We start from the raw sequence: 22204 nt of genomic DNA, 5'->3' as shown, positions 1-22204 counted from the left end.
GGTCCAGCGTATGGCCACCCGGATGGTCTCGGAGCTCAAGGATCTCCTGTATGAGGAAAGGCTGAAAAAATTGCAGCTATACTCACTCGAAGAACGCAGAGAGAAGGGGGACATGATCGAGACGTTCAAATATCTCACGGGCCATATAGAGGTGGAGGAGGATATCTTCTTTTTCAAAGGCCCCACGGCAACAAGAGGGCATCCGTGGAAAATCAGGGGCGGAAAACTACATGGTGACACCAGGAAATACTTCTTCACCGAGAGGGTGGTTGATCACTGGAATAATCTTCCACTGCAGGTGGTCGAGGCCAGGAGCGTGCCTGATTTTAAGTCAAAATGGGATCGTCACATGGGATCTCTTCACAGAGAAAGGTAGGGGAGGGTTATTGGGGTGGGCAGACTTGGTGGGCCATGGCCCTTATCTGCCGTCTATTTCTATGTTTCTAACCAGTTCTGTCCGTGTAGCACTACCTACAAGTGCTAGAATCCATGGCAGCCATGATAGATGTGGTCCCATGGGTAAAGGCTCACATGCGTCCTTTCCAGAGTGTGTTGCTGTTGTGGTGGTCTTCTTAATCGTACTCTCTGCAGATGTCTCTACTGTGGACTTTGGAAGCCCAGACCAGTATGGGCTGGTGGCTCTGGCCACAGGCATTATCAAGGTGCATGCCCCTCAGAATATCCTCGTGGGTAATTGTAACGATAGTTGCCAGCCTGTTCAGCTGGGGTCTCTGCAATGACACCCACTCCAGGGGCGTTGGTCAGCCCCCCAAAGGAAGTGGTCAATCAACAGATTGGAACTTCGAGCTATTCAAGTAGCATTGCAGAGGCTGGAGAAAAGTCTGGAGGGACAAGCAATTCAAGTCTATGGAGGCACTAAGAGTGTGCAGTTCAGTCTGGAGGCTTACTTACTGTTCAGGTGGGCGGAGCTTCATCTTCAGGCTCTCTGTGGTGCATGTAGCAGTAGTAGACAATGTCCAAGCTGATTTCCTCAGCAGACAGCCACTGGATCCAGGAGAATGGATGCTGTCTGTAGAAGCCTTCCAATCCATTGTTCATCACTGAGGTTGCCCAACGTTAGATTTGATGACAACTACAACAAACAGGAAAGCGGACAGATTCTTCAGTTGAAGCTCTGAGCCTGGAAGCACAGGGCATGACGCGCTGATCCAGCCATAGCAAAAGAGTGAGCTCTTGTACATGTTTCTTCCGTGGCCCACGATAGGCCGAATACTCAATTAGAGAACAGTCATTCTCATGGCTCCAGATTGGCAATGCAGACCCAGTGCGTCTTCAGAGGGGCTCAAGTCTCGGATTGTGAGTACAGCTGGACCTTTTTTCTCAGAGATTAGTGGTCCATACAAGATCCGGATTGCTTTGTTCTTACAGCGTGGTTCTTGAGTGCACAGTGTTAATACGCAAGAGATACTCAGAGGCACTCATTGCTACTTTGCTCAGATTCAAAAAACCTGCTATGGTCTCTGCTTATGCTAAGGCAGGGGAAACATTTCAGCTCTGGTGCATTAAGGAGAACGAGGAGCTATTCTCTGCTCGGCGTTCCTCCAGGCTATCCTTGATAAGAGTCTTACAGTGGCATCACTCAGTCCAAGTGGTGGAACTCTCTTTTTTCAGGGCTTGAGAGCATAAGGCTTCATTGGCATCTTATCCAAACATAGCCAGATTTTAAAGGGGGCACTACAGCTCAGGCCCCTCATAAAACATCTGTTTCCATCATGAAGCCTTAACATGGTTTTGCAAGGACTTAGATTCCATACGAGCCGCTGCAGGAAACATCCTTCATGGATCTGATGCTCAAGATGGTTTTTCTTGTGGCTCTTACCTCTATGAGAAGAATCTCGGAGCTACAAGCTCACTCTTGTGGAGAGCCTCTCTTCAAGCTCACAGAGGCTGGAGTTTTTTTGTGCACTGTTCCATCCTTTTTGCCAAAGGTTGTGTCGGCGTGCCATGTCAATCAAGAAGTCAGATTGCTGGTGTTGCAGTCCACAGGTTCTAAGAAGAAGAAGGTCCGGATTTTGAAAAAGTTGGATGTAAGAAGAGTGCTTCTCCAATAGCCTGAACTCATTGGTGACTTCAAGATATCTGACCATTGTTTTGTGCTCACTAGTCAGGCTAGATGCAGTGCATTGGCTTCCAAGGCCACAATCTCCAGATGGATCCATAGGGCCATTTCACTAGCATACGTTACCTGTGGAAAACAGTCACCAGTTTCCATAACGGCACATTGAACTAAAAGTGTGACTTCTTCATGGGTAGAAGCTCGGTGGTCCCCTCCAAGGAGATTTGTAGGGCAGCAACCTGGTCCATCCTACATACATTTTCTAAGTTTTATAGCGTGGTTATAGCAGGAAGGGAGATCTCCTCCTTTGGGTCCTCAGTGTTAAGAGCTCATACAGTGGTCCCACCCTAGATTTCTGGGACTGCTTTTGTCCATCCTGTCCATCCAGAGTGACATACCTATTGCACTAGAAAGTGACAGGTTCAGGGTCGTGGCCAGATGGGCCTCTGTGCATGCATGGATGTCGACATGATGAAGTCACACATGTGTGTGACGTCACCGCGTCGATGTCCGCAATCTTCTGGGTGCTTTCCAGTTGGGGCACTGGATTTAGTGTGCCTTCCGGTTGAAAGGTTTGCAGGACACTGCATTAGGGTAATAGTTGAACTCCATAAATGTTTCTGTTTGACATGATTGTCCAATGGCAATAACATTTTATGTTTTCAGAGCAGAATAGAGTTGTAATTTGGGGAGCTTGCCCGTATTCCTCCTTAACATGTATTTCTAAATGGGAGCGCGAGACCTCGTGTCGATGGGCAGGAGATAACACGGGGATGGCAGGCCTTCGTGTCGCCCTTCGGCTGGTGTGGTCAGGGGGCGGGGGAGTAGTGGCGAGGTGGGGATTGGGTAGAGGGAGGGTCAAGCAGGAAATTTTTAAAATTCATTGGAGGGAAGATAGGTGGTGCGCGGGGGCGAGGTGTTTTAAGGAGGGGACAGTGGAGGACTCAGCCGTTTGAGTCCTCCAGGGCGGTTTTTTCACGGTAGTCTTACTCGGCGGGTTCAGCGAGCATGTGGCGGCATGGCGGCGCGATCAGAGGCGGTGGAGGAGCATTCGGGCGACGAGGCCGAGATCTCGCTGCAAGCGGGTGATTCTCTGTTGGAGGACCCAGATGAGCAGGTGGATACCGGGGGCGGAAGAACGCGGGGCAGGCTGGAACAGCGCTCCAAGCGTAGTGCGCTTTTGGCGCTTGCGATTGCTGGCTCGGTGTGCCGTGCGGGTGGGCGGTCTCCAGTAATGGGAGGTGCAGGGCTGTTGGCAGCGACGAGCAAGGAAGAGGAAATCCGGTGGGAGAGGTAAGTCGGGCGGGCAGAAGTCTGCTTGGCCGAAAGGCCGCAGCTCTGAGGCTCCTCGCGTTGTGCAGGAGCCGATGGTAGGGGTTAGCATTGCTCTTCCTCTGCAGCAGGCTTCGGGTGAGCCGGTGTGTGAACCGGCTGTACAGTCGGGGTTTCCTAGGGATGCCTCAGGGGTCCGTGAAGGGGAGCTTCATTTGGCCCCCTTTTTGGGGGTGGAGGGGCCCGCCAGTGGTGAGAGGGGGGCGTTCCAGCCCTCGCCCCAGCGCTCTACTAGTTGGGGGACTAGTGCTTGGGGCTCGAGTTAGATTAACAATTCTATTCTATTCTAATTCTATTCTATGTGATAGATGTGCTTGTTTTTGAGTGCAAATTAACTCAAAACACGGCTCAATAGGCGACAAGCAAACATACATTTCATCATCCACCATCTGCAGTCATTCTCTTTTTTTTTTTTTTTTTTTTCCAATTTAATTTCTGTCAGTACTGAAAATCTAAGTTCGCTAAGATAAGAAGATCCAAAGGGTAACAAAGCCTTAATTGCTTTGTTGCTTTTTAGGATAACTACTGCACAAAAAATAAAATTATTTGCCGTTTTGTTTTCAAGGACCAAAGAATGATGCTTTCTGGGCGGTTGTATCCTTATGCATGCACACACACTCATGACATTGACAGACTCTTGCGTACATGACATATATGTCATCTATTCTAGTGTATATTTGTGAAAGGAATTTTTAAAAATAAAATAAAAGTCTTGAATCTCTCGTGGCACACCCGGAATTTCTTCATGGCACACAGTTTGAGAGACACTTCTATATAAAGTACATAGACCAGGAGAATCTCCATGAAGTTATTAACATGTTTATGAACATATTAACATGTTTAAGAAAATATTTTCCTTAGCAACAGCAGCAAAAGAATCCAGAGACCAATGGGATAGCACACATCTACCAGCAGGTGGAGATAGAGAAACTGATTAACAGGTGGTCCTATTGTCTGGCATGCCTCCTGCATCTTCAGTATGCTCTATCTCCCAGCAGGTGATGGTTGCTATTCACCTAGCTCCTGGATTCTGGCTGTGACTGGGCAATTATTTTCTCCTGTTGAGGTTTCAGTTCAGTGAGATGGCAATTCTATTTCTCCTTTTCAGGTTTCTCTTCAGTGAGACAGGGGTATCCGGCTGAACGATGCCGGCTTTAGAGGTTACACCTGGGCCCCCCAAGGTCCCTGCCTCACCCTCCCTCCAATGATAGAGGGTCTGACTGGTCTTGATTGTTCTTCTTTCCCTTCAGTGTAAAAAAAAAAAAAAGAGAGACCACAGTAACTATTAAACAATTTTACCCTCATAGTGCTGAGCAACAAGCAGCTGCCAGCACTATCAACAAAGTTTTGAGTATATGTTTTATTTAAACTTCTTTTCTGGTTTCTGGTTGTGGTGTAGCTGCGGGTTTGGTGTGAGTCTACAGAAAGCATATGTTTTTTTATCAAACGCTATATTTTGTTAGAGTTGTGGTAATGGTTTAGTGATTGACAAGTAAATTTACATTTGTATGAAGTTTATTCAGTAAAGGGCTTCGAGTGTATGGATAGAGCTCCGTTGACAGAACTGGTGCCTTACCGCAAGTTGTAGGCACGTACTTGTTTTCATACTCTGGCAGCATTGCCACAACGGTATTGGGATTTCTCCCTGAGACAGACTCTGTTTGGCAGTTCCCGCGGCTGGGTAGAGGTGAATATTTGGATGGCTCTGGGTGGGTTCTTCACATAGCTGGTTCCTGACAGCGCAAGAGGCGTGCGCTTATTTTCCTAAGTTGAGGAGAATGAAGCAGCATTTATTTATTTTTCTCCAATGTTCATTTTAAGCATTTTATACCATGACAGTGGGAAAAATATTTTAATGGTTGGCTCCGGGTAGGTTTTTAATGTACTTATGATAGAGCCGGCTCATTTTGGCATGAAACAGGCACACACTTGGGTCTACAGCGCTAGCGGGAGCACCACAGCGTTCACGGGGTTTATTTTGCAGCTGACTTAGGTCACTTCCCTATTTTCGGGGTAATATGTTTCGGGAGTGTTTCAACAGCTTTTGCCACTGTTGCGGTGATATACCTTTTGTGTGTGTGTTTCCCCACTTTCTCTACTTGAAAAGACTTAACTATTTTAATCAGGACTGTACTATTAGGCCTCACGGTGCTTAAGAAAGAGATTCTGCCCTGTGGTCAGCCACCCAATTTCAGTTTTTTGCTGTTATGGGTTTGCAGAAGGCAAATTGCTGCACAGTGATATCAGCAGCATGAGAGTACCCTGTCTTTCATATGGGTATCTTCTTGTCTCTATCAGGGTCCCTGAAGGATGAGTCTATGGAGGTTTAGAGGTTTTCTTATTCTTTGTGCCTCTGTGCAGTGCTGTGTGTGTCTGGTAGCACGAAAGCGCTGTATGTGTCTGGTAGCACTATAGAATTGATTCCTGAACGTAATACAATTAGATTACGAATTGGGGAGTCTATAGGGTCATAACGGCACTTCATATCTTTCTGTGGGCAGAACTGTCTTTTCTATTTCTAGAGTGCTAGGGAATGCAAGTTTCAAAGCTTCTCGCACAGATTTCTCAGTTTGCCATCTTCTCATGGCACTTGCTAGATAGTCCCTCAAACTGGCAGGAAGAGCTGTGTGGCTCCTTCTAACCAGGGACAAGTTACCTATTCTACCAAACCCACAGAGAAGCAAGTGCTATGTGGCTGTTGGAATCATCCCTGAAGCTCTCTTTAGAGATGTGAGCTTTGTCTGATAACAATTAGAGTGAACATAACAACATAAGCAATGCCTCCGCTGGGTCAGACCTGCGGTCCATCGTGCCCAACAGTCTGCTCACGCGGCGGTCCAACAGGTTCAGGACCTGTGCAGTAATCCTCTATCCTCTATCCCCTTTTCCAGCAGGAAATTGTCCAATCCTTTCTTAAACCCCAGTACCGTACTCTGCCCTATTATGTCCTCTGGAAGCACATTCCAGGTGTCCACCACACGTTAGGTAAAGAAGAACTTCCTAGTATTTGTTTTGAATCTGTCCCCTTTCAAGTTTTCCGAATGCCCTTTTGTTCTTTTATTTTTTGAAAGTTTGAAGAATCTGTCCCTCTCTACTCTCTCTATGCCCTTCATGATCTTGTAAGTCTCTATCATATCCCCTCTAAGTCTCCTCTTCTCCAGGGAAAAGAGCCCAAGTTTCTCCAATCTCTCAGCGTATGAAAGGTTTTCCATCCCTTTTATCAGACGTGTCGCTCTCCTCTGAACCTTCTCGAGTAACGCCATATCCTTCTTAAGGTACGGAGACCAGTACTCCAGATGCGGGCACACCATCGCCCGATACAACGGCAGGATAACTTCTTTCGTTCTGGTTGTAATACCCTTCTTGATTATACCTAGCATTCTATTCTCTCTCTTAGCGGCCGCTGTGCACTGTGCCATCAGCTTCAATGTCATGTCCACCATTATCCCCAAGTCCCTTTCTTGGGTACTCTCATTCAATAAGATCCCTCTCATCGTATAGTTGTACCTCGGATTTCTACTTCCCACATATAATACTTTACATTTCTCAACCTTGAACTTCATCTGCCATCTCGTCGCCCATTCCCCTAGTTTGTTCATGTCCCTTTGCAATTCTTCGCAGTCCTCTTTAGTCTGAGCTCCACTAAATAGTTTGGTATCGTCCGCAAATTTTATTATCTCACACTTCGTCCCTGTTTCTAGATCATTTATGAATATATTAAATAGCAGCGGCCCGAGCACCAAGCCCTGCGGAACACCACTCATGACCCTCCTCCAGTCCGAGTAGTGGCCCTTCACTCCTACCCTCTGTTTCCTACCCGCCAACCAGTTTCTGATCCATCTATGTACGTCTCCTTCCACCCCATGGTTCTTCAGTTTCCGGAGTAGATGTTCATGAGGCACCTTGTCAAAGGGGGGTGGTCAGTGCAGCTTCTAGATTACGTCTAGTACATCTTCAAGGCAGTAAGTTTTTGGCTAACATTGCATGAAGTTAGTACTGTTTTCAGAATTCCAACATACTCCATTTTACATTGCAAAGCTGGATTTTTTGTGGGAAAGTTCCTTTCTTTTTCCAGAATTTACAGCTCTCGTCCAGCCGTTCCCCGACTGTCTGCTTTTCATTCTGAAGGGGTCTTCACTTCCTCTGGTAACTCTTTATGCTCTCTCGTGAGGGGGGGGGAGACACTATGATGTCTTTGGGCATTTTTCAGGATGCTTGCAACTTTGAATCCTCATCCCATTTCAGATTCTTTCTTGGAGTCAGCATGTATTGAGCTTCCAAAGGTTAATTTCGTGAGAAACTCCTTTTAAGTGTTACTGGTACTCAGGGCAGTAGTTATAGTTTTTCCGAAACTAAGGGAAGTTATTCCATTTACTTCATAGTGCCTAAGATAGGGGAATTGGTCAGGCGGGGGCTGGATCTCATTCTGGTAAATTAGTTTCTCAGAGTTAGACATTTCCGGAGAAAAATTGTGAGAATATTTACAATTTCCCTATGAACACCGAATTAGCATTATCTTCGTTTGGCTCTCATCAAGCAGGGCTATCAGTTTTGGCAGATGCCATTTGGCCTAGCCACGGCTCCACAAACATTTTAAATTATGAGGGCAGTAGTGGCGTTTTGGTGCAAACAGGAGATTCAGGTACTTTCTTAGACGACTGCTTGATTCAGATGTCTTCCAGCCAGGTCAATTTGTCAGACACAAATGGGTGATTTCTTTTGTTTGAACTTCTTTTCTTCAATTCTTTGGATGTGAATCTTCACATTTCCAAAGAGCTCTTTTCTCCTGTACTAATTATTGGAATATCAGGGGATGTTGTTCATGTGGGAGAGGAATGTATTTCTTTCCAGAGACTGGGGGGACAGGTTACAGTCTCAGGTTTGCCTTCTTCAGTCACCAAGAACAAGAATTTGGGATTCTGTACGGGTTCTAGGATCTATGGTGGTGACTCCACTTGGAACTTCGGCTCGCTTTCACGTGAGAACGCTACAGCAGTCGCTTTTGTTCCAGTGGTTCCCGATATTTCAAGGCTCCAATTGTAGTATCTAGTAGGCTCCTCAAGCATCGCTTAATATAATTTGGTGACTCAACGAGATTAATCTTTTCAAAGGCATGCCTCGGTCTTTGCTGGACTGGCTCATAGTCACCAAACATCCCAGGCTGCCAGGTTGGGGGGCTTAGTGCCTTCAATCCTCAGCGCAAGGAGTCTGGTATTAAGAGGAAACTCAGTACTCGTTCATTCTTCTGGACTGAAGCATGGTCAGGCTACCATTTCAGGAGTTTCAGACCATTCTTCCGGAATGATGATAAAGGTCTTTTAGAACAGTGTTATGACAATGGTATTTCTCTACAGCCAGAAAAGTACGTGATGTACTCAGTTGGCGAGTAAAGTAATGGTTCTAGTTCAATGGGTGGAATCTCATTTTCCTCTTCTGTCAGCACATCATTTTACAGGACAAATCTGAGCAGGGACCATATATTGTATGTTAAAATGTACAGCGCTGCGTACGCCTTTCAGCACTTACTTCTACATCCTGGAAATTGGGAACTATTCGCTGAGGTGTTCCAGCTCTTTGTATAAAGGTAAGACCTCCTAGAACTAGACTTTATGGCCTTGTCTCGAAATTCAAAGCTTCCTAGCTTTCTTCAGCAGACGCAGGGAGTGGCAGTCAGAGGGGGTAGCAGCGTTGCTTCTTTCTCGCCTCTGGTTTCTCTTTTTTAAGTGTTTTCCCCTGGCTGCTGATTGGATGGATTTGCCATCTCAAGCTCGCTTTCAGGGCACAGTAATCGGAGAATTTCTGGATTGGCTGCGCCGTCCTTGCTATGCGGATCTGATGAGTCTTTTGACTGCCGAACTGTTGAGATTCCCGGTATCTCAGGATTTACTTGCCTAGGGTCCGGTCAACATGGATTTTCGTCCTAGCTTTTGAAAAGTCATGGCTGACGTGTAAGGGTTATGCGAAGCAGGTTATTTCTTCTCTTCTCCAGGCGATTCAGACTTCTTCTCCTGTGTTTATGCTACCATTTGGAGGATTTTCCTTTCTTGTTTTATATTCTTTCTTTTTTGGCACAAGCGTATTGCCAAGGGCTTAGTGTTCAATTTCTTTCAGCTTCAAGTGGCAATCTTAGCTTGTTACAAGGGCTAGGTATCTGGCTCTTCGCTTACTTCTCAGCTTCATGTAGTTTAGTTCCTAAAAGGAGTACAGTATATTCGTACACCTCTTAAGAAGCCCTGTCCGGAGTACAGTCTTAAAGTACTTCTTCGCAGTTTACAGAAGGCTGCGTTTTAACCTTGTCTTTTGAGACTATAAAGGCTGTGATGTTGAACACGATGTTTCTTGTGGCCATGGCTTTAGCTCGGCGGTTTCTTGACTTGCAGGCTTTGTACAGCAGGGATTCTTATTTCTGATTTACAAATTCTGGGGTGTCAGTTCAGATAGTACCACAATTTCTTTCTAAGGTGGTGTCATCCTTTCTTTTATGCCGCTCTCACTTTTCCTTCCTTCTTCCTGGGAGGAGGAATGGGGAGGCGAGCTTTTTTTCACTGCATTTCTTAAAAGTGCGTGACATTCTCCGCAGTCTATGGGTTTCTAATGACTTTTAGTCATTTAGATCACCTCTTTGTATTCTTCAAGGGACGCAACAAATGTATGGCAGCGTCCAAAGCCTCCATCGCTTGAAGGTTCCAGGTCTTTACATTTACTTGATGGCAGGGAAGCGGTTGGTAGAACTTCATGACCATTCAGCCAGCTACTTAGAATCAGTCCAGAGGTTTTTTCCTTGGAGGAGTTTTGTCATGTGGCTACTTGGTCTTCCAATTATACTTTCTCAGCATTACCGGTTGGATGTGGGGGCGCATGCTACATCCCATTGGTCTCTGGATTCATCTGCTGCTGTTGCTAAGGAAGGAAAAATTATGTTCTTACCTGTTAATTTTCTTTCCTTTAGACGCAGCAGATGAATCCAGAGCCCCACCCTTTCTGGATATTGACTGTTGTTTTTTCTTTTGCAACTTTTGAAGTTTGTTATTATTGATAGTTGTATTCTGTATTATTACCTTATTGAAATTTGTTATGGGAAATAAATTTTTTACATGCTAAGTTTATGATGGTTATGGATGCTTGGGCAAGGAGCAATACTGAAGATGCAGGAGGTGTGCCAGACAATAGGACCACCTGTTAATCAGTTTCTCTATCTCCACCTGCTGGTAGATGTATGCTATTCTATTAGTCTCTGGACTCATCTGCTGCATCTAAAGGAAAGAAAATTAACAGGTAAGAACATAATTTTTCCTTATTCTATGCAAAATGAAGTTTTGAAACTCATTGCTGGAGGATGTAATAAACAGCTAGCATAACTGGATTATTTATTTTATTTTATTTGATGAGTTCTGGAGGAAGAGTCCATAAACAGTTATTAACCAGATAGACCTTGGGAAAGACTATCCTTGGGAGTCAGCACATAAAATCTATCTACCTTTTGGAATTTTGTCAGGTGTTTGTCCCAACAGTGGCCAGGCCAAGTCCACATAGGTTATTGGATTTGATGGCTAATTTTGTCTGACCCAGTATGAATTACTTTGCTTTATCAGAAGTCAATATTAGTAATATACTGAGATCAAGCACCCAATACAATTAGATGCAAATTATGTAAAGAGAGCCAGAAAGCTTCTTCATATATCACTGACTTCTGGACCTTACATTGAAGAACACCATCTTTTTTTAGTTAAAGTATTTTAACTAGTCAAGGAAAATTAAATATTAATGTCTATTTTTGTATGTTTAAAATTCAAGAAAACTCTCATGTGAATAAAAATAATTGTTGGCATCCTTCATGAAAAGGGTGCTACTGTATAGATCATGCCTCTTTTTCTCTGGCCTACTACCAACAGAGAAAAGGAGTGATGATGGGGCTGAGTTGGTATAGATTGCCATTGGCGAGAATACACATTTGCTTATGTTTCATAGTGGTAATATGTCTCCTTTTTCAAGCTTTTCAATTGGAGGATTATTTTTGTGCTAAGAATATAATTTGGTATTCTTAGAATCTAATGGCCAGCATGTCACGGTTACAAGTTTAAAGTGCTAACTACTGATTTCTTTACTTTCCAGAATAATAATGTATTTTTCTTTGTTTAATATAGGCATTTCAGTAGGACTATGGAAGAGCTTGTTCACGATCTGGTATCTGCGCTGGAAGAAAGTTCTGAACAAGCCAAGGGATGCTTTGCTGATACTGGAGATCATTCCCGCAGTGTCTCCTGCCTCCTGAAACGCCAGGCAAGAAAACGCAGGGGAAGAAAACGGCGATCAGACAACATCCACCATCCCTGGGAAACTGGTCATTGCTTAAGTGAGGGCTCAGATTCTAGTTTGGAAGAGCCAAGCAAAGACTATCGAGAAACTAATAGCAATAGCAAGAAAGACCACAGTGATTCTGATGATCAGTACTGGTGCAAAACGCAGGCCTTCCTCAAATATAAATAATATGCGAATCAAAAGACCCTTATGGCATGAACCTGATCTGACTATTGATAACCTAGGGATCAGAACATTGCGTAGGAGAAGAAAGGTAAAACGTATGGCAATAGATCCACCAGCAGAGGTTACAAATTCACTAACATTAACCCAGCAGAGCAATAGCAGAGATCAAACCATGAACAATGATAATAGATACTACCAACATCTGGAGGTTGCCAAGAGCAAAGTCAAAAAAGAAAAATTGCTGCAATAAGACATGGACCCGAGTTGCCAGATGAGGGGTGGTGGTAGAAGCTGAAGAAATTAACCAGACAAATAAAGACAAAATGGAGTATGAGGAACAAAAAGGCTCAGATGAGAATATGAGTGACAGGTGCTTTATTCATTGTTTTCAACATTATAGCAAAAGTTTGCAATTGTTTCTGTTGGTTTGAAGGATATTATATTACGATCAGTCCTAGTTATTCTGCATTTGCATACAATATTTCTTTGTTACCAGTTCTGAAGTTTAAAATTTTTCTAGAGTAAGTTCAACCACGGTAATAATAATAATCTTCTTTCTGACAAAATAATTTCTTCTTGCTCCTTTATATTTTTACTATTAGCTATTTTATACAACTACTTGGAGATTCCCTCTCTCCCTCCCCTATTATCTCCTTCTCTAAATACACAGAGCATAGTAGTGAGTGTCTTTTGGATAGAATCATAAGCCAGGGCACCTTCTAGAACTTTGCAACCATGGGCCCTAAATTTGGCTTCTCGGTGTCACCCTTAAGAAAGGGCTATTATCTCCTCAAATTTATAGGCATAGGCTGTGCATTCTGCCTCTGCAAGAACCCTCGTCCCAGCTGAACTAGGGATCAAAAAGCCCTTTGTAGAAGTTGAACTGGTTCTTTTGCATAACTGTACACAGTGCTTGCCACTTGAGTTACTGTGTCAACCCTAGAAAAGAATAATTGTATTATCATGAGTAATACAGGAATATCTGAGTCTCATGCTATATTGTATTCTAAATCATAAGCAGTGGAATGGGGGTAGGCACTGGGGTCATGGCCCTACCAATATTTTGCCCAACACAATTTCAGCAAACAAAGTTTTGAGACATTGGCAGAGATTGGTTTGTTGGGACCCTATTTCCTAAAAGGTGTTCGTAGCCCTGTTACAATGTTTGAGTCAGCTCTTCTAAGATAACAATTTTAGGGGAGGGCCTGCATATGTTTGTAAAGGTCCCACAGTTGTCCCACAGTTTTAATGTCTGTTCTTGTCAGCCTGCTAAATTCAAGTACAGTCTAGTAATTTTCAAGATCATTCAGATTAAAAGTTTACATCTTTTTCAAAATATACATACACTCGAAAGTTGACTTAAAGTTTAAAAAGACTGCATTTTTGAATTGAGAAGGAAATATGAGGACAAATTGTTGTAATAGAGAGTTGTAGGCTAGAAGGATTACAGTAAGCTTAAGACTCTTGTCAAGTCACAGAGTGGTGGATGCTTGGAGGTGGTAGGAACTAAAACCAAGATACAATTAAAGCATGCTTGGTGTAGAAGGCAGTAGTAGGAACAAGATCAGGATAATGTAGTATGAGGGGAAATCAAAACATAAAGGCAAAATCATTTCACAGTTGTAATAAAGTAACTGTGATCAATTGAACATACCACTTTTCCACATAGTCCCCATGCAAGATGATGCATTTGTTGTTTCGTTCAACTAGATTCTGCATTTCTGCAGAGAAGAAGTTTTTTGACTGCTACCAAAGGCAGGTGAACACCACTTCCTTTACTTCCATCATGCTTTGACTTTTGCTCTCCAGGTCACAGTGATGCACCCCATGTACTCATCACCTTGACAATTAATCTCCAGAATACTTGGATCTTTTTCATACAATGTCAGGAACTGGGTTGCAACCTCCATACGCAGTTGCTTGTGTAGATCAGTAAGCTGTTTGGGAACCTATTGTGTGCAGACTTTTCCTGTATCTCAAGTCATCACACATTATGGCAAATACAGATCCATAACTGATATCCAAATTTGCAGCAATTGAGACCACCATTATCCATTGGTCTCCTCAAATCAAGGCACCTGCCCTGTTAATGTGTTCTTGTGTGGGCGATGTTGATGGGTGACCAGAACAACCTTCATTGGTTATTCCTGTTCTTCCCACTTTAAACCTTTTTACCCCACTTATAAACCTTTCATTGATTCATGGTGCTCAGGCCATACTGAGTTAATGTCCAACAGTGAATTTTCCAAAGGTTTTCACTCCCTCTCCCCAAAGAAAGCACACTACTGTATGATCTTAGATGGTGCAATCTTGCAATGGAGCATACATGTTTCTGATCCCGTGGCTGCCATACGACCTAAAGTGCTGCACTGTGCTTGGGTGAACTATCCAACAGGCTTTTATGGCTGATGATTTTGGCGTAATGTCTACAGTGATATTCTGATCTCTTTCTTCGGTGCACACTCCCAAGGTGGACCCTAGGGATTATTCTTCCCAATGTACATCACATTGCATTTGTCCATATTAAGTTTGATCTGCCTTTTAGATGCCTAGTCTTCCACTTTCTTAAGGTCTTCCTACATTTTTTCACAGTTACAGGTATGTTTTGACAACTTTGAAAAGATTTGTATCCTCAAATCTAATTACCTGACTGGTCGTTCTAATTTCCAGATCATTTTATAAATATGTTAAATAGCACTGGTCCCAGTATAGATCCCTGCAGCATTCTGCTATCTTCCTCTACTAAGAAAAATTGCCATTTAATCCTATCCTCTGTTTTCTGTCCAATAACCAATTTCTAATCCACAACAGAACATTGCATCCTATCCCATGACTTTAATTTTCTAAGGAGTTTTTTATGAGGAACTTTAGTAAAAGGTTTCCAAAAAAAGACACTACAGTCGACTCCACCTAAGTGCATGTCCGGTTAAGCGCACGTTTCGGTTATCTGCATGGTCCCGTTTTTTTGTGGGTTTTTTTTTTTAACATTAAAGTAAATGGACATAAATCTCTGGATAATTGCACTTCTGAGAAGCACACAATCTGCTTATGCGCACAAATGTTATAGGTCCAACCTCCATTCTCTCACATCACCTTCAACTCCAGTAACTTGCATTCACATGTTCTGATGTGGATGAGTTTCAGAACTGCAGCCTTGGCCTTGCCAGGTGTTTGAACTTTCAGAACTACAGTATTGTGCCATGGCGTTGCATGGACAAAATTATTGTCTTTGGCTGAATGTGTCGATGTGTGTAAAGAGACTTGACCAAAGGGAGAGTCAGGTCTCTATTGCAAAACATTACAGCGTTCATCCTAGCCAGATTTCTCTGATTTACAAAAAAAAGCAAGTAATATTGAAAGACTGGCAAAACAACAGCAATCCTACCAGAAAATGTAAGAGAATTGGAAAGGCTGGAGACGTTGAACAAGTGTTGCTGCGATGGTTTGCGGAAGCTAGAAGTTGACAACTGCCAATCAGTGGACCTCTGATGGAGAAAAGCAGTACAGTTATGTAATGTAATGTAATGTAATTTATTTCTTATATACCGCTACATCCGTTAGGTTCTAAGCGGTTTACAGAAAATATACATTAAGATTAGAAATAAGGAAAGGTACTTGAAAAATTCCCTTACTGTCCCGAAGGCTCACAATCTAACTAAAGTACCTGGAGGGTAATAGAGAAGTGAAAAGTAGAGTTAGAGGAAAAATAAAAATAAAATAAACATTTTAACAAGACAGCATTGATCTAAATACTTTGGAAGGTAGAAGAGAGGAGAGAAAGGAATAGAAGCATGATGAAGTGATGAAGTGGAGCAAGTAAGTTTAGGAGGAGCGATTGACATTTCCAGAAAGGGCTTCTTCAGGGAAGAGACTTGGCCGACAGTCCCAGGATGCCTATGTCTCCTCCCCTGAGATGTTCTCCCATCCATGCATTCCCTCCCAGACACACTGCCTGTGCCCCAGCCGCTCCAAGGATGCTGCCCCAGATGAGGCCCACGATGAATGCAGGATTCTCTCCTCTGCGGGAAAGCCGCCCGGAGCTGACAGTTGATCTTCTTAGCGGATTGCAGGGGGGGGGAGAGTTCACACTCTTGGTAGTATCGGGTCTGTGTGCTCTCGGTGGTTGTGGCTGGTCTCGTTGCTGCTTAGGTGTAAAAGCAGTTGATCTCCACTGCTGCTGATATTATCTGAAGTTATCTGAAGAACTGGGCGTAGAAGACTTCAAAGTGACAAACAGAGGGTTAAAGAGGTGGAAAGTTCATAACGGCATAAAATTTAAGAAGCTTCGTGGTGAAAAACAAGACGCAGATGAATTTGGTGCTGAAAGATGGCTCATGGAAGTATTGCCATCAGTCATTGGTGGATATAAACCATGTGACATGTTCAACGCTGGAGAGTGATGAGGAAAAAGCAAATGTGCTAAACAAATACTTCTGTTCTGTGTTCACAGAAGAAAATCCTGGAGAAGGACCGAGATTGTCTGGCAAAGTTACACGAGAAAATAGAGTGGATTCTGCGCCGTTCATGGAGGAGAGTGTTTATGAGCAACTTGAAAAACTGAAGGTGGACAAAGCGATGGGACCAGACGGGATCCATCCCAGGATACTAAGGGAGCTCAGAGAGGTTCTGGCGAGTCCTATTAAAGACTTGTTCAACAAATCTCTGGAGACGGGAGTGATTCCTGGGGATTGGAGGAGAGTGGATGTGGTCCCTATTCATAAAAGTGGTCACAGGGATGAAGCAGGAAACTACAGGCCTGTGAGCCTCACTTCAGTTGTTGGAAAAATAATGGAAGTGTTGCTGAAAGAAAGGATAGGGTACTTCCTTGAATCTAATAGGTTACAGGCTCTGAGGCAACATGGCTTTGCAAAAGGTAAATCGTGCCAAACGAATCTGATTGAATTTTTTGATTGGGTGACCAGAGAGCTGGATCGAGGACATATGCTAGAGGTAATTTACTTAGATTTCAGCAAAGCCTTTGATACAGTTCCTCATAGGAGGCTGTTAAACAAACTTGAAGGGCTGAAGTTAGGACCCAAAGTGGTGAACTGGGTTAGAAACTGGCTGTCGGACAGATGCCAGAAGGTGGTGGTTAATGGAAGTCGCTCGGAGGAAGGAAAGGTGAGTAGTGGAGTCCCTCAGGGTTCGGTGCTGGGGCCAATCCTGTTCAATATGTTTGTGAGTGACATTGCTGAAGGGTTAGAAGGAAAAGTGTGCCTTTTTGCAGATGAAACCAAGATTTCTAACAGAATAGACACCAAAGAGAGAGTGGAAAATATGAAAAAGGATCTGCAAAAGTTAGAGGAATGGTCTAATGCCTGGCAACTAAAATTCAATGCAAAGAAATGCAGAGTAATGCATTTGGGGATTAATAATTGGAAGGAACCGTATATGCTAGGAGGAGAGAAGCTGATATGCACGGACAGGGAGAGGGACCTTGGGGTGATAGTGTCCGAAGATCTAAAGGCAAAAAAACAGTGTGACAAGGCAGTGGCTGCTGCCAGAAGGATGCTGGGCTGTATAAAGAGAGGCGTAGCCAGTAGAAGGAAGAAGGTGTTGATGCCCCTGTACAGGTCATTGGTAAGGCCCCACTGGGAGTATTGTGTTCAGTTTTGGAGACCGTATCTGGGGAAGGACTTAAGAAGACTTGAAGCGGTCTAGAGGAGGGTGACGAAAATGACAGGAGGCTTGCGCCAGAAGACGTATGAGGAGAGACTGGAAGCCCTGAATATGTATACCCTAGAGCAGGGATGTCAAAGTCCCTCCTCGAGGGCCGCAATCCAGTCGGGTTTTCGGGATTTCCCCAATGAATATGCATGAGATCTATTTGCATGCACTGCTTTCATGGTATGCTAATAGATCTCATGCATATTCATTGGGGAAATCCTGAAAACCCGACTGGATTGTGGCCCTCAAGGACCGACTTTGACACCTGTGCCCTAGAGGAAAGGAGAGACAGAGGAGATATGATTCAGACGTTCAAATACCTTGAAGAGTATTAACGTAGAACATAATCTTTTCCAGAGAAAGGAAAATGGTAAAACCAGAGGACATAATTTGAGGTTGAGGGGTGGTAGATTCAAAGGCAATGTTAGGAAATTCTACTTTACGGAGAGGGTGGTGGATGCCTGGAATGCGCTCCCGAGAGAGGTGGTGGAGAGTAAAACTATCACTGAGTTCAAAGAAGCGTGGGATGAATACAGAGGATCTAGAATCAGAAAACTAATATTAAAAATTGAACTAAGGCCAGTACTGGGCAGACTTGCACGGTCTGTCTGTATATGGCCATTTGGTGGAGGATGGGCTGGGAAGGGCTATAATGGCTGGGAGGGTGTAGATGGGCTGGAGTAGGTTTTAACTGAGATTTCGGCAGAAGGAACCCAAGCACAGTACCGGGTAGAGCTTTGGATTCTTGCCCAGAAATAGCTAAGAAGAAAAAATAAAAAAATTTAAATTGAATCAGATTGGGCAGACTGGATGGACCATTTGGGTCTTTATCTGCCGTCATCTACTATGTTACTATGTTACTCTACTGGCGTGCCATCCCTGATGGAACATTGCCTTTCAATGCAGTGAAGCTGTTGGCTTCAAAGTGCCAAAGGAACAATTGACATTGCTGCTCAGTTGCAATATGGATGGTAGTGAAAAGCTCGAGCCACTGGTGATTGGGAAGAATCTAAATCCTCGGTGTTTTAAAAACATTAAACACGTGCCTGTTGAATATGAAAGCAACAAAAACGTATGGATGACAGCGACATCATCAACATCTTCTCGCACATCAGGCAGCATTATGGGGTAAAGACCTGGAACAACTGCTTATGCCTACTACTTATGGGGAATTTAGGAAAAACCTAAAAATATATCTGTTCCTGAAGTATTTAGATAACTGACCTGTATAATTGTAGTCCATAATATCTGATCTCTAGAGCTGTTAATCACTAGCTTTTAACTTTGTTAATTCTACTTAATTAGTAGCATCTTTTAATCATTGTAAACCACATAGAACTTCACGGTCCTGTAGTATATAAACTGTTATTATTATTATTGTGGATTGAATGGTAACAATCCGATGAGAAGGCATAGGAGGCACATTGTAATGCTGTGTGACAACTGTGCAGCACACAGCAATGACATAAGACTAACCAACATCAAACTTGTGTTTCTGCCACTAAACACAACCTCTTTGATCCAGCCAATTGTCCAAGGGATAATTGCAAACTTCAAATGTCATTACAGGTCACTTGTCTTACGATATGTAATGGATATGATGCAAGCATACAGCCACTGAGCTGGTGAGAAAAATGACGATGCTCGACTCTCTTCATATGGTACGGGAGGCATGGAGTCGAGTCTCATCAACAATTTTAAATTGCTATTGATGGACGAGCTTTGTTCACGCATCTGATGAGACAACTGAAGCAGACACTTCGTTCATTGAACTCCCAGTTGGACTCTCATCACAAGAGTTTGAGCTATATGTCGCCATTGACAGCGATCTGCGCACATCATCTGACAGCTCTAATTCTGATATCTATACAGTCATAAAGGACACTGCAGCCAATCAAGAGTATGATGATGATGGAGATACTGCAGCTGTGATCATGACTAATGAACCACCTGCAGAGATTGCTTCCTTCTCGGACGTGCTGAAGTCCCTATCTGGAGATAAATGGCTGTCACGACTTTGGACAGTTTTACAGCATCAGTAGTCAGATACACAGCCTGAATCGTGCAATCTGTGTGCAGAAAACAATGACTGATTATTTTACTAGAATGTTGGTTAAAAAAAGTTTTATTGCATTAGACCGAACAGTACTGTTTCTACAACATTGTATTTGGTGTGTTTTTGGTTGAATAAAAGTTTTATTGCATTTGACTACAACGTACTGTAATTTTTCATGACTAACAAGCACATACTCTGTTTAAGTGCATGTGGAGACCCGGTCCAAAGGGCGTGCACTTAAGCGGAGTCAACTGTACATCATCCAGCTCACCTTTTATCCACATGTTTATTCACGCCTTCAAAGAGATGAAGCAAATTGGTAAGGCAAGATTTTCCTTGGCTATATCCATTTGACTTTCCCATTAAACCATGTTTGTTTGCGTTTTTCCATAATTTTACTCTTTATAATATTTTCACTATTTTGCCTGGCACTGAAGTGAAACTTACTGGCTTGTAATTTGCTGGATCACCCTGGAATTTTTATTGAAAAAAAAAAAATTGACATTACATTGGTCACTCTCCAAACTTCAAGTACAAAAGATGATTTTAGCAACAGGTTACACATCACTAACAGCAGATTAGATTTTCATTGAGTTCTTTCAGTACCCTGGGGTATATACCAGCTGGTCCAGGTGATTTATCACTCTAACTTGTTGATTTGACTCAGTACGTCTCTCAGGTTCACTAAGATTTCTTTTGGTTCTTCTGCATCCTCACCCTTGAAGATTTTGGCATGTCTGGTATAGATAGATCTCTGAATGTGCAACACCCTTAATTCAAAATAACACATTCCTTAGACCAGTGGTTCCCAACCCTGTCCTGGAGGAACACCAGGCCAATTGGGTTTTCAGGCTAGCCCTAATGAATATGCATATTCATTAGGACTAGCCTGAAAACCCGATTGGCCTGGTGTTCCTCCAGGACAGGGTTGGGAATCACTGCCTTAGACGACAGAAGGGACTAAAGCACCATTGTCGCATGTTACAAACTCATTGACGACCCATATTGGTCTCTGACAATGCAATGCTCAATGACCTATTAAACACCCAGAAGGAAGAAAAAAGCCTCATTACCCATCCCACACCAACCTTAGTTGAAAAAAAAGTGTGAGAATTCAACCGGGGTAAATCATCTCATCGGCATAAAAAACCTTTCCAACTATAAAGACTGAACCAAAGAATTAATTCAGTCTCTCCGCTATTGCCTTTATCCTTTCTGAGTGCCCCTTTTGCTTCTTGATGATCCAGTGGTTCCATTGCTTTCCTCACAGGTTTTCTACTTCTGATGTAGCTGGGAAAAGTTGATACTAATGAGTTTTTCTTCTGCAGTTTCTCTTCATGTTCTCTTTTAGCCTTCTTTATTGATGCTTTGCATCTGACCGTCTAATCCTTATGTTGCTTCTTACTTTCTTCATTCGTATCCTTTCTCCATTCTTTGAAGGATGTTATTTTGGCTCTAATAGCCTCTTTCACTTCACTTTTAACTATGCTGTCGTTTGCACTTCTTTCCACCTTTGTTAATATGTGGAATACATGTGGCTTGGGCTTCCACGATGGTATTTTTAAACAATGTCCATGCCTGATTTATACCCTACCTTTTATGAAGCCACGTTAGGCTTTTTTATCGCTAATTGTGGTGGTATTAGGTCTGACACTCACAGGAATTCTATGAGTGTCAGAGCTAATACTGCTGCAGCTGGCAATTAAAGCCTAACTTGCCTTCATAAAATGGGGATTAAAATCCTAACGTTTGCAGATGATCAATTCATATTCTTTTTAACCATGTTCCTCAATTTTATCTATATATTTAATTTTATTTAGTTATTCCATTATATGGCCCAGCCTCCTGATTAATATTCAGAATGGGTTACAAAATAACATACATAAGAAAAAGAATTTAAAAACATACATATAATAAGAATTCTAAGACATAAAATATACAATAAGAATTACCAAAAAAAAAAAGCAAATAAGCAGAACTTTTACCGCTGTGGCTGGCGATTAGAAAATGCTAATGTGACTTCATAAAAAGGGGGTAAAATAAAATATAAAGTACAATTCATTAACTAAACTAAAAACAAATCCCCACAAAATCTTAAAACCTTAAACATATTAGTTTTGACTGCTCTTCTTTATCCTAGCAGATTAGCAGGCTGTCTCACTGAAAGCGTAGTTTTATTCCAAAGCTAATTCGGTGAAAAAGAGTAAGCATGAGAATGAGCACATTCCAGATGAAAAGATCTGGCAGAGTGCAGTATAAACCTCTCACTTTGAGATCTCAACACGTGGTCAGGAATATAAATTGGGTCATTCTATATTAAGTGGACCAGGGGTCCACACTCAATCTCCAAACAAACCCATGGAGAATGTTTTGGCTGGATCTCTATTGTTTGAGACTTACTGGCAGCTGAATGGAAATCACCTTCAGAGTGCCATGTTCTGCATAACAAAAAACAAGCACTTTGTCCAGCCAGGTGCTGTGGCCTAACAAAACCTATCAGGAGACTGAAATTTTTTAGATTGGTAAAATTCTTGGTACTAAGGGCTAGGTTCTCAATCTGATTCTGGTAATGATGACCCCATGAATGC

At 42.9% G+C, this 22204-nt stretch overlaps 1 protein-coding gene across 1 annotated transcript in view; it reads left to right on the top strand.

Moving 5' to 3' along the window:
• GPATCH2 (G-patch domain containing 2) overlaps positions 1 to 22204 on the top strand; it is a 341444-nt gene that overhangs the window by 20680 nt on the left and 298560 nt on the right. The window contains 4 exon segments of the mRNA XM_033936572.1: positions 11554 to 11862; positions 11864 to 12132; positions 12135 to 12170; positions 12173 to 12263. Of these exon segments, the coding sequence (XP_033792463.1) occupies positions 11554 to 11862; positions 11864 to 12132; positions 12135 to 12170; positions 12173 to 12263 (705 nt within the window).

Source organism: Geotrypetes seraphini, chromosome 3, assembly GCF_902459505.1.
Source record: "Geotrypetes seraphini chromosome 3, aGeoSer1.1, whole genome shotgun sequence".
Classification (NCBI taxonomy): Eukaryota; Metazoa; Chordata; class Amphibia; order Gymnophiona; family Dermophiidae; genus Geotrypetes; species Geotrypetes seraphini.
The sequence above is the reverse complement of the archived record's forward strand: the minus strand, read 5'-3'. Positions and strand labels throughout refer to the sequence as shown.